Below are 13,917 nucleotides of genomic sequence, written 5' to 3' on the forward strand. Positions count from 1 at the left end.
ATATATATATATATATATATATATATATGTATGTTACTATGTACTTTAGGACTATAAGTTGTGAGTATGTATGTCAGCAGCTAATAGGTGGTATAAGGAGATTAGCCAGTATGCCTCCTTGTTATCATAAAATAATTTTCCCAACAGCTGCGAACTCTAGGAATCAAACAGAGTGTGTGTGCGTGTGTGTGTGTGTGTGCGTGCGTGTGTGTGTCTACAGTATATTCTGTTCTTCTGATACTCAGTACTGAGATCTAATTTGAGGCAAAATCAAAAACTGACAGTAGTCTACCATATTGTCAATCACCACATTATTTGACTAACAAAATCAGCCAGCACTTTAAATAGCCTAGTCTCACAACAGTGGCAGTATATTTGGATGCTTTGTACTGGTCCTGATAGCAACCAGGTGGTGTGATGGTTGTTGTGGGCGTATCTCTCTGCTTGCTCTGCTGCCGACTTCCTATCTCCTAGACACACCACTTCAAACACGCTGTCTCTTTCCAGACTGAGGCAGCTTCTGAATCTATTACAGGCTACAAAAAAACACGTCTCTCTTTCTCTCTGACATATTCAAGAGTTCATGTATCTAAACATTTCGTGGAGAATGTGTCTTCGTCTAAGCACTCTCCCCTCCACATGCAGAGAGAGAGAGAGAGAGAGAGAGAGAGAGAGAAAATCAAAAGCTCCCACAGGATTCCCCTAGCAGAGGACGTTCATTGCTGAAACGGATTGCTGGGAGCAGAGGAGTGTTGAAGTGACAGAATCGGGACTGCCGGCCTGCGTAGCCTATCCATTATAGAGAGGCTGTGGTGCTGGAGTGGTGCACAGACTAGAGCTAACACCCTGCTGAAAACACAGGCTCAGAGAGACAGACATTTTAGATTCTACAAGCTATTTCCATTGTAAACAACTGGTGGTAGATTCTGTGTATGTGTTTATGTGTGGGGAAACACAGGCTTACAACATATGGGGCCTGTTCAGGGGGGTGAAATGTTTAGGAGTGTTCCAATAAAAATAAAATTCACAAGCACGGAAGTGTGTATGTTGACATATTAAGACGCACATGCACTCTTTGGCTGATATGATGAAAATCATGGCGATGCTTCAAAACCATTTGTGAACATAAGAAACTCACCTAATGAATAAACAAAGCATATTTCCTACGATTTTCAGTTCGAATTTTAGTCAGAAGTATCGCGACTTGTTATTTAACAGAGAAGTAAGTTAGAGGGCTGATCTTCAAAGAACCATCATTTCACTCTCAAGATGGCAGATGAAAGATTTGTCCAGTGGTGCCGGGTTGCACTTTCCAGCTCGAGCCGCCACATATTTCTGACTACAGTATATGCAGTGAAATGAATATGTCTGTGAGGGCAAAGTCACTGATTTATTCCCAGACAAGACAAAGCCATGTCACATGACAGCATGAATGACGCCAAAGGTAGTGGACATTGTCTCCTACTGAGTCTTCACAGCAGCACATAGGAGGCTGGCGGGAGGAGCTGTAGGAAGACAGACTCATGGTGATGGCTGGAATGGAATCCATGGAACGGAGTTAAACATGTGCTTTCCATATGTTTGATTTGCTTGATACCATAAAATGCATTCCATTCCAGCCTCCTCCGCAGTAGGCTGTATGTGTATAACCTTACATAAATGCATATGTACAGTATGTGTATAACCTTACATAAATGTATATGTACAATATGTGTATAACCTTACATAAATGTATATGTACAGTATGTGTATAACCTTACATAAATGTATATGTACAGTATGTGTATAAGCTTATATAAATGTATATGTACAGTATGTGTATAACCTTACATAAATGTATATGTACAGTATGTGTATAACCTTATATAAATGTATATGTACAGTATGTGTATAACCTTCTATAAATGTATATGTACAGTATGTGTATAACCTTCTATAAATGTATATGTATAGTATGTGTATAACCTTATATAAATGTATATGTACAGTATGTGTATAACCTTCTATAAATGTATATGTACAGTATGTGTATAACCTTACATAAATGCATATGCACAATATGTGTATAACAGGTACTACAAATAGCTTATTTGTTTAAGTGAATTAACACGAACAACCCAATAAATAACTATAAATGCTAATCTAAACAAAATAATTAAAACATGGAATTTGCATTTAAATATCATCCCTCATATAAGTGTATCTCACACCCACTATGAATTGGGTATTCCCATCGGCACTAGCCTAGAGAAAAGGAGGACGGATGGGGGATTCTCCTCTTCTCTAATATACTGTATACTGTCTGACCTACATACAATGGATTGTGCACCGCCTGAATCTACCTTGGATACTAATCAGCCTGGCTTGGTGTGTGCAAGATAGCCTGGTTAAACCAGACTGAGTGCTGTACTCAATGAGGAGGGTGGCGCTCTCTAGTAACAGTAATGATTACCAATATCATCTATGAGTGTGTGTGTACGTGTGTGTGTCGTGTGTGTGTGCGTGTTTTTGCGTGTGTGTGTGTGTGCATGCGTGTGTGTTTTTGCGTGTGTTTTTGTGTGTGTTTGTGTGTGTGCGTGCGTGTGTGTGCGTGTGTACACACGGCTGATAGTGAATAATATAGAGGAAGATGAAACATCCAAGTCATGCGCTACATATGATCCCTGTCTAGTGACTGACGTGATGAGAAGATGAGCTGTTATTTTTGTCAGCAGACGATGTAGAAGATGATGAGACAGCTGATTGACTAGTGTGTGTGTGTGTGTGTGTGTGTGTGTGTGTGTGTGTCTGCTACTCGTGATGTGTTGCTTCACTCAGTGACGGAGGGGGTGATAGGGCTTTTGCTCGCTGCTTCCTGCTTACTGCTCACCAAAGTCTTGCGTAATTGGTCAGATGCTCAAATAAATTCTGGGTCCATACGTGAACCGGAACGAAGAGCTCCACCCTCTCTCTCTCTCTGCAAGTTACAGGCCGAATGTCCCCTCCCCTTCCAAAATTACAAACACCTTTGAAATGGTGACTTGTCCAAAGCACTGGGACCAATGCAGCTTGTTATCTCATGCATCCTGTTGTATCATGACAGATCGACTGTACCATTTGTGTCTATGTAGTCTGTCTACAAGAGATTACAGCAGTGGGGATTGTGGTAGTGAAGCCTCTCTAAGCCAAGCTGTAGGTAGGTGGGATTACTATTTACTGACTGTTTACTGTCTGTCAGTCAGTGATGTTAGCCAATAGTGTGACAAATTACCATGGCCAGGCGGTCTCCCCTAAAGGGCTTCATAACGTGCGGAGTAAAGAGAGACGGCTTCAATTGACTCACATCAGACGATGCAGTGAATGCCTATATCTCACAACGGCTAGACGGGAGTCTCGCTGTGAAAAGAAAGACAACAAACGTCATCAGTCCAATCAACCAGTCAACACACTGAACATTGTTCTAACGTACCCTCAATCTCTTACACGTTCCACTGGTGTGAGAGTCAACCAGGTTGCTGAGCAGGGGCTGCCCTACGAGGTTATCCCCCTGTAGTTAGTTCTACCACATGGATGTCCCATCTGAAGCTTCAACTGTAGGTTCATAATTAGTGATGGCTGTTGATCATACGGTGCTGTCATATGACGTGTCACAGTGTTACAGAGTCAAGTTCTTCTAAGTGTGGCTCAGGTGGTAGAGCACGCCGGCAGGGTTGTGGGTTCGATTCCCGGGGCCACCCATACTTAGAAACGGAAGCACGTATTGACTGTTAGTCGCTTTGGATAAAAGCGTCTGCTAAATGGAATATATTTAATTATGTTTTATATGGCCCCGTGTGGATCAGTTGGGTGAGCATGGTGCTTGCAACGCCAGGGTTGTGGGTTTGATTCCCACGGGGGACCAGCATGGGAACAAGTACAAAAATGTGTTCACTCACATAAGTCAGAGTGACTCGCGTAAGTCACTCTGGATAAAAGTGTCTGCTCAAAATCTAGAATAGAATTTTGCGATAGTCAGTCATCACACCATTATTAACAGTGATAACGGTTACAGTGGTTACACCACGGTTTGAGTAGGACCGTGGCCATAGAGAGTTAGGCTCTGCAGTCATAGAGAGTTAGGCTCTGCAGTCGCTTCTTTAGTAATCGTGACGATATGCTGTTAGAGCACGGTGAATACTGTACGGGCTCCTAGAGCTTTTCTTTGTGAACCCTGGCTAGGAGGAGATCGACGTAGCCTATGTATTAAAAGGGTGTGTGTGTGTGTGTGTGTGTGTGTGTGTGTGTGTGTGTGTGTGTGTGTGTGTGTGTGTGTGTGTGTGTGTGTGTGTGTGTGTGTGTGTGTTTACGCGTGCGTGCGTGCGTGTGTATACCAGTGCTTGCAGCGTCCCGCAGATCTTTTTCAGTACAGCAGAATAGCTGAAAGTCAGACTGACCGCCAACTGGCTTAAAAACAGCATGTCAAAAGAAGAGAGGACAACTGGTGTTTCAAAGAAGCATAGAAAGAGAGATAGATAAAAGGGAATAGATAGAGAGGGGGAAAGGAAGAGAGAGCGAGAGAGAGAGCAAGAGAGAGAGAGAGAGAGAGTCAGCAGACAAGAGGAAAAAAAGTGACAGGCAGATAGCGTGGGAGGAAGATAGGAGCTGGAGAAAGACAGAACGAGAGAAGGAGAGATAAAAGGTCATGTCAGTGAATGGCCTCGACACTCTAAAGCTCTCAGACACAGCTCTAAGGTCACATCCACGGGACACAAAACATCAAACAACAATTCAAGACAGATTCTCTTGGTATGTGTACATGCTGGCCGGCTCACGGCGACCATGGCGACCGTGAGATCCACTTCCTGGTTTGAGAAGTGAATGGCCTCTATCTTTCAGTGACTTCCACCGGGTACTCCATGAAAAGAGAACTGTCCACGGGAATTGTGAAAGAAAAACGGGACGCCTTGAAACAAATGAATGATCGCTCTGCTGTGCTGTGTGCATGCGTCATAAATTGTCACACCAATGCAAAGACGATTTCTAGATGGCCAAACTCACCTCTCATATCTCATCATATTTTCAGCGGCAGTTGGAGAAATTGAACTCATTCTGAACCACCAGTTGTCCACCATTGGGTTAGTAAAGATGTAATAAACTACTATCAATCCCAAACTGGATTTTGCAGTAAAGTCAAAGAGGGGTAATCTATTTATCTGCCAGTCAATATAACATAATGCAATCTTCCCACGGGTGAATTAAACTCAGTCTGCCATTAAGTGCCACTGACAATAACGATGACAACATGAGTCTGGTAACATGATTTTAATAATGTCTGATGGCATTCTCTTGGCTGCTATAATTCATTGTCCATCGTACAGTACTTAAATTATTCCTTATCATCCCTTATTCCGGGTCCGGGAATAATTCCATTACATCTTTTAAGACGACTTTCCTCTGTATCTCCTCTCCCTCGCTCCATCTCCCCCTCATTGTGCTATTTTTCCCGACCAGTCAGAGCATGCATGCATCGCGGATTCCCTTGATGTTTAAAATAGCTCTCCGAAAACAGGATTAGAAATTCATTCACTTGTTCTTTTAATTCACAAATATTTCACCCTCCTCCCTTCACCTCCCTGTTCCCATTCTCTTTACACTGACAAAAGACTGAGTAGCGTCCTTGTTTTCTAAACGGCCCTGTTGAAAAGGATATCTATAGGGATATGTACAGCATAGTGTGTGTGTGTGTGTGTGTGTGTGTGTGTGTGTGTGTGTGTATTATTCATCCAGAGGGTGGTTCTCCCTCCCACTATAGCTGTGACCAACATAAATAAATATTTCAATAAATAAATATATTAAATAAATGAAACGTGTTATGATAATGTAATAACCCCAACCACAAACAATATTGATATCTACACGGACCCTATCAATCATTCAGTCTCACCTGGCCTATTCTATTATTTTAAGCCTACAGTACACAATCCACTTCGGGATGATGTATCTACTGAAAGCTGTTTCTCCCCTGAACCTGATTCTGCTCTGATTAAACTCAGGATTGTGCCTTTAAAGCATAATTACCCATTTTTATTTAATTTTAAACTCCTTATCAGGGGAGTTGGGAGAAATGGCCATGCATCTTTTATGCAAAGTAATGTTTGCCTTGTGACGCTGAAGAGAGTGGAGTGCGCTGACGTCAGGTGTGAGCCAGCAACATCTGGGTTATTTTGAAACCAACCTGCTCAGTAACAGCTCCATCATCGCTAGGCCACTGTAGGTCTGGTATCGCCGAGGCAACGGCACGTGACTGTTTGCTCTCAGCATCTGATGTACCACACATAAAGGCTAAGCGCTTCCTCTTCTGCTGTTTATTTCCTTAAAATCTCTATATTTTGGAAAGGAGCTAACCTTTTAGAAGGTGAACTCTGACCTCAAGTTGGTGGAATTCTTCAACAGCCTAAGGTGACTGTGTGCTGATCGGGCAGCACTAGCAGTTTGGCCCTCCTGCAGTTCGAAAAGTTATTATGTCGGAAATGGATGGAAATGTGTCTCGGGGACATTATGACGCTTCAAACACATAAGGGCCAATTTCTACAAGGAAAGAGCAGAGTGTGTGTGTGTGTGTGTGTGTGTGCCTGTGTGTGAAAATATAGATGCTAAGAGGAAGCCATCAAGGTGGTGAGAGAGGCACTAACGCTTTCAGAGACAGAAAGGGAGCTGATGAGTGACTAGGTGAGCATATGTACCATGAGAGGGAAAGATGTATATTTATGACTCTATTGTATTGAAACCAGGGACTGGGGTTGTCATTTTCGCGAATGTCATTTTTGCTATGTGAATTAGCACGTTGAAGCAATGTGATGTATTAAGTTGAGATTGTTGTCCTGTATTTTCACGCCACAATAAAAGATGTTACCTGCTTCGATTGAAGCAAGCCCAATGTCTAAATATGTATTGTCTGTGTCTGGGTTTAATACAGTACCTGAGCCTGGCACTACAACAGCTAAGCGGTGAGAGGAGTGGAAGAGGAAGAAAGAGTGAAACAGCAAGGATGGAGGGATGGAGGAGTGAAACAACGAAGGTGGAGGATGGAGGGATGGCGGCGGAAGAGGGACGGGAGGGATGGGAGCTCATATCACAGTCTGATGTCATGGCTATGACCCAGGCCCAAATTGCACACTATTCCCTATACTATTCCCTATATAGTGCTCTATGGGCCCTGGTCAAAAGATGTGCACTATAAATGGAATAGGGTGCCATTTGGGACTGGGACATACATACAGGCAACGCTCCAGAAAGCTTCTCATGTGTGATGCACTGCCTCTTGCCTCCACATTTAATACACATACAAGGTAGTCACTTTGGCATTTCTAGTCTCAGGGACATTCAATGAGATTATATTAAATGACGTTTGGGCTGTGTTGGTAGATTTTGTGTATCTGAGAAGGATGGTGTTTTGTGTAGTATGTGTATTAGAGCGCTATGGCTGCAGGCTGTGGTTGACTTGACGGTCTGCCCCACCCATGACCTGGATAACAGTTATACTGCGATATTATAGGAGGAGAGGACGACGGAGAGTGGGGAAGGGGCAGGGCAATATCAGTGAGGGAATCCTCTCCTCTCTACTCCTATCGTTTCCTCTCCTCTCGTCTCCTCTCTCCTCTCCTCTCCTCACATAAAGCCACCATGCCTCAGTGACATGGGAATGCTTTTTCTGTGCCTTTAGTGGAAGCTCTGATGTGAATTATGACCGCTGTGTTAGAATGAATATGGTCATGTACTGATTAAGAGTGTCCTCATGTGGATGTCATGTGCACACACACACACACACACACACACACACACACACACACACACACACACACACACACACACACACACACACACACACACACACACACACACACACACACACACACTGCTTTGCCAAGTCATTAGATGGTGGTGAACTTCTGGAAGAAAAGGACTAAAGGAATTAGCTGATCGCAGACTCTCGGCTTGGTATTACTCAGTAACCGTGGCAAAGTACTCTGGTAGAAATGCATTGTCTGCAGGTGAAGAAAAATATGCACAAAACACCTGTTAGAATCTACCTGATTTCCATACTTATTTCTGAAACGCTCAAACAGGCATATCTCCATGTTAGGTCTATGGTAACCTGCCGTGGAACACACTGAACATGCCCTGCATGTGTCTTTAAGTACCAGGCTCATAATAAGCATACAAGGCAGTCAGAGAGAGTCCAAGGCTACGCTACAATAGACTGCAGGAATCAATACAGACCTGTTGAGAGCAACTCCATTAAGAGGTGAACGAATGGAAGGAAGGAATAGAAAACAGAGAGAACGAGAGAAGGATAAACAGAAGAAGAATACATTTCCTGCCCAATTCTTATTTGATCAAATCACAGGACATAAGCCTGTAAAAGAAGGATTAGCATCATTTGTGTGTTTTACTGTCTATGTCTTTGCGCAGAAAGAGACGCGCAGTTAATCTGACAACGAAACACTACCTTCTCAGAAATGCTTTACTTTTTACACATAGTACTTAATGTATTGTGATATATGGAGAAGATATTCTAACTCATAACAACAGTTTCCATCCCCTTTTCCAGCACAGCGCGTATGAGGACTTCATGTCTTATTTAGGTTAGTCCTAAAATGTTATATAAGCATGTTATGATTACCCAGAATGCTCCCTGTTGAAGCTCTGTGGGGGGTCTGAAGATTGTGGTTCACCTTTACCTGTACCCACCACTGTACACGCACACGCGCGCACACACACACACACACACACACACACACACACACACACACACACACACACACACACACACACACACACACACACACACACACACAAATACACACAGTATGTGTCCCCTTCCTTCATGTAATATTGAAGGGATGAGAACGGGGAAGGCTGTCTAAACCTTGGATCACGGTACCTCTGTTTCATTACAGTAGCCTAACAATAGATCTAAAGAGCAACTCAATCCCCTACATAATGTGTGTGTGTGTGTGTGTGTGTGTGTGTGTGTGTGTGTGTGTGTGTGTGTGTGTGTGTGTGTGTGTGTGTGTGTGTGTGTGTGTGTGTGTGTGTGTGTGTGTGTGTGTGTGTTGTAACTTTGCACAACAAACAAAAAATGCGGGCGGAGGCTGTTGAAATGCACAATACAGAGGCCATAAAGTTTTCCCCACAGCCCACCTGAACTTTAACGCAGTCTACCTCCCTCCTCTCCCCCTGTCTGTCTGACCTGATCTACATCTAATACCAGCCCGTCCCAGCTCAGCGCAGTTTCTTCTTCTTTAAGTACCCATTGTCTGGTGAATGCGGGAGGTCAAAGGGCGATTGTGTCATAAGGGAACTGAATTCCATTCCAGAGGGGATTGAGTTTGGACACTGAGAGTTCTGAGAGCCTTGGCAACAGTGAAGTGCACTTGCTAGAGCCACAACGCTTTTGGTGGCAGGACATAGCTCCTGTGCTAAACACACTTAGCTGGTCTGCTACACTCAAGGGCACTCAACAAGTGTACACTCGGGTGTTCACTACAGTACACTGCTGCACTACAGATATGAACAACACAATGTGTTCCTCTTTTACAGTAACACCTGAGGGAATAAACAGGAACAAAGAGCAGCCTAGCTCACCATGTAATAGCAGCGAGACAGTGGAGCCAACAACGATAAAGGACCATGTAACTCAAAGACAGAGAAAGAGAGGGTCTGGATTTTAGATCAAACACCTTTGGCCCCTGGTCAGTTGGAAAAGAGCCTACTTTCCGCTAAAGCCTCACCAGGAAAAACAATAGATCAAGCACCAGCTATTTGGTAACGTTTTGTGTAGGTACTTGTTTGACATATTACTGCGTTGTTAGGAGCTAGTAACATAAGCATTTCTCTGCACCCGCTATAACACCTGCCAAACTGTGTGCGCAACCAATACACGTTGATTTGATTTGATTTGGCCTATGGGGCATCAACAGCAGAAAGGTCTTTACAATAGAGAAAGAGAGAAACGACAGACAATTGGTCAGAATATGAACCTATGATGGAAAGGATCATCTAAGGAGAGTAGGAAGCAGCCAGTTAGATCTTGCTAGGGGGTATACACTACTAGATAGTCCCTGTGACTTAGAGAGGAGACTTCTCACTGGTTCAGTGTCTCAGAGCATCTGAAGAAGTGAGTTAGTGGTGGTGGAAGGGAGTTTTTGTATTTCTGGCCAAATCTGATCTAGGAACAGTTCCCAACCCGTAACTCCATCCAAATCGAAAGCAGAGACACAGAACAGGAGAGCAGGAGTAGGTGGGTGGCTCAATGACTCACCCCCCCCAAGACGTACAAGTGCTTGCTCACTATTTACTGCTGCTTGGAAATCCAACACCGTGGAGTCCGACGGGACGATGAGAAAGAAGAGAAACACGGAAGCTGGCGCCAGGATGGGCCGCACATCAAAACTTGGCCAGCACCGCCTGCTGCCGTGGGTAGATTGTCTGTTATTGAGATTTGAGCTTTAGTCATTCCATACAGGAAAGTAAAATGACCTCTCTTCAAACACACACACGCACGCACACACACACACACGCGCACGCACGCACGCACGCACGCACACACACACACACACACAGAGAGAGAGAGAGAACTTCGATTAAGGAGATAGGAGTTTGGAACAATGGGGGATTCTAGCCCGGGATCTCTGCCAATGATTGCAATTCCATACAGCATAATGCTGACAGTGCTGTTGTAACATAATAAATCCTTCTCCTCCACAGTAGTGTGTGCATGCCACACACACACACACACTGGGTAATCTGTCCTCGCTGAGGGTGTAAGGGAGCGGATAAACTTCTCAGGTTCAGGTAGAATAGAAAAATCACTCAACTCTGCAACTGTATTCTAATTCAGTGTATGCAACATTAGTGTCCAAATCTCTGTCACTGCATACTCTTCACGCAGTAACGTCGGTACAACATCGGACTAATGTTTCACCAACGTAGAGGCTGAACAGCTGCGTCATGGGCGTTTAAGCATATTGGCATATTTAGCATATTGGCATATTGGTGACTTATTGGCCAGATGGAATGAGATAGGCAGACATGTTATTGGCATGGCAGGATGGGGTCTGTTAGTGGGCCTCATACTCTCATGCCATCTGATGACACTTGATCTTAGGCTGCAAAAGTGGCAAGAGTTCCCGCCTAGAGAGCCCAGGAGTGTGCACGTGTGTGTGCAGCCGTGCATATGTCTGTGTCTGTGTTTGTCTCCGTGTCTGTGTCCAACCAGTGGGGTCAGGCCCAGACCCAGCAAAGCCTGGGCCGCAACAGACAGACAGACAGACAGACAGACAGACAGACAGACAGACAGACAGACAGACAGACAGACAGACAGACAGACAGACAGACAGACAGACAGACAGACAGACAGACAGCGCTATTCACATTAGCAAATCCTCCCGGTTCTCAGCTGGAGCAGGGAGTCAAAGGACATGAAGTGAAATTGTTCCACAAACACTGCAACGCTTGTGAAGATTATCAAAAGGCCCCACAGAAAGAGGAGAATGCTTGGAGGGGGCACAGAACAACCGCATAATACCACCATTTAGCACTCATGTGATTTGCTGGATGCATAATGGAGGGATGATGCAAAAAATAATGATTGAAAGAATGAATGGCCGTTACACAGTAACTCTGTCTGTCTGTCTTTTCTATGAGATTTCATCAGACATAATACACCATGGGGAATTTGCTGCTCAGGTTATAAACACTCCAAACATTGAAATGGCAGTCGTTCTCAGGGTGCATATCCCTGCCAATATACCCCACTAAAATTGTTCTGTGTCAAATGTCCATGAAAAAAAATATCCTTATAAAAGACCAAACATAGACAACAACAGATGACATAATCCAGATTGTTTCTTTCCGTCATTCTCTAGATTGATGAGCACCTTTGACCAAGGCCTACAAAGACAAACCAATAACAAACCAATTAGAAACTACTTTGAACCTGTGACAAACACTCTCCTCAAGGGACCAGTTGAGGCTCAAGGCCACTTCCCCTCATTCAAGATGAGTTTTTCCTGGCAGCTGTACTGTTCTTTCCTTTCCTCACATCTGTTTGTGTTCCACCAGTAGCAAATTGACATGACAGAGAGCGACACAGAGAGAGAGAGACAGAGAGAGAGAGAGAGACAGAGAGAGAGAGAGACAAAGAGAGAGCAGGACCGAAAAGAGAGGGCGAGACAGAAAGATAGAGACAGAAAGAGGAGAGAGAGAGAGAGAGAGAGAGAGAGAGAGAAAGAGAGAGAGAGAGGGGGGGACCAAAGAAAATAGTAGCCGGCCCTGTCCTTCAGGGGGTAAATTAAACATTGGGTTGACATCATTGGAACAATGGAGAATCTGACACACAAACTACTTTGAAGTCTATTCTTTATGATTACCTTTCATTTGTGTTACCTTTTCACATTCAATTGAAAAAGAGGCAAAGCTCTTGATATACTGTACATTGCTTTGTTTTCAATTGGACTTTGCATCTTTAGACATCCACACAACATTGGTTTAAACCAGTATAAAATGTATCCAGTCATTATGAGCAGTCTTAAAATCTGTTTTTCAGTAAAATGGCAGCCCTGCCACTTGTTTTGCTCTACAGCTGAGGGATGTGGCTGGAAAAATAATGAATATACCATTGAACCAATTCCCAGATCCCAGATTGTAGCTGTAAATCTAGTGCCTAGTGAGTTGTAATTGCATTTAAAAAAATATCACCGTAGCTTCTGACACTTCCTCATATCTAGCAAACAGACAAGCAGCATGATGTGATTATGAGCTTCATACTGGACTACTTAATAGCATATTAGCAGCATGGTAGATAAAAGGGCATGGTAACAACACAACAGGTTTTGAGGAAATTGTGTGTGTATGGGGAGACAGTGTGTGTGTGTGTGTACGTGCGCGTGTTTTTGCGTGTTCGTTCAATACCATTTCATTACTCCGTTGAAGGCGTCTGGCAACGCAACTCAATTGAAAGCACTTTAGTTATATCCCTTCCATGCACAGTGTACACATTCCTTTCCCAGGAAAGCTACTGAGTTCAAACCATCCATTCTTATCCAAGGCTACTCAATAGATACTGTTACAGAAGGCTCCCACAAGACAAAGAAACTGTTGCTTGTATCAAATCAAATTCTTGTTCTGATTGATAAAGGCTGGACACAGGCTACCCATCCCTCCCCAGCATTTGGTTCTAAACATGCTGACGTTTATTTAATAGATCATGAAAACACCTTTATTCCGACATGCGGGGACATTGCATTCCTCTTTCTAAAATGTATGCACTAGCAATATTATTAAAAAAAAAATTCTAAACAGTTTCTGAATCATCAATTCAAACGCTCTGTTGTAACATCGTTCATCCAGTGTCAGAAAGTGTAAATCACCGCAGAACCCGAACCCACGTTCCGTTATCCTTGTTCTGAAGTAGCATCAACAAGTCGCCAATAAATCATAAACAATAAGAAAACAATTGTATTTCACTTACCCATCTCAAGCTATTTCTCTTCACTATGATGGTGAATAAAGTTATCGGGTTGTAGACCTCAGTAGCAACTTTCGAGATACAGCAGTCCAGTCCAATGTGGGTCGCAATGCACAGACAAAAGGCAACCGGACCTTGCGACGTAACAGTAATCAGTCGAGCGGGTGAACTGGCAAGCGCAGAGTTCTAGAGGGGAAAATCCGGAGGAATCAATGGTGTTTTGTCCGACCGAATTAATGAGTAAAGAAAACCGACAAAAGTACAGTATTGTGTGGTCTGTCCGAAGCTAAATCCCTCGGTCATTTTAACAAAGAAAAAGCACACAGAGCATGGGTTGTCTGTATGTATGGCTACGCTAAGTTCAAGCCATCAATTCAAACTGTGATGATTGAATATGCCTACATTTCAAAAGTCGATAAAACCCTATC

At 43.5% G+C, this 13,917-nt stretch overlaps 1 protein-coding gene across 1 annotated transcript in view; it reads right to left on the minus strand.

Annotated features, from left to right (window-relative positions):
• LOC106602380 (neuronal membrane glycoprotein M6-a) overlaps nt 1-13,917 on the minus strand; it is a 66,069-nt gene extending 52,152 nt beyond the window's left edge. Inside the window, exon 1 of the mRNA XM_014194979.2 lies at nt 13,493-13,917. Coding sequence (XP_014050454.1) covers nt 13,493-13,496 — 4 coding nt within the window. The 5' untranslated portion in view covers nt 13,497-13,917. The remainder of the gene's footprint in view (nt 1-13,492) is intronic.

This window comes from Salmo salar, chromosome ssa04 (assembly GCF_905237065.1).
Source record: "Salmo salar chromosome ssa04, Ssal_v3.1, whole genome shotgun sequence".
Lineage (NCBI taxonomy): Eukaryota > Metazoa > Chordata > Actinopteri > Salmoniformes > Salmonidae > Salmo > Salmo salar.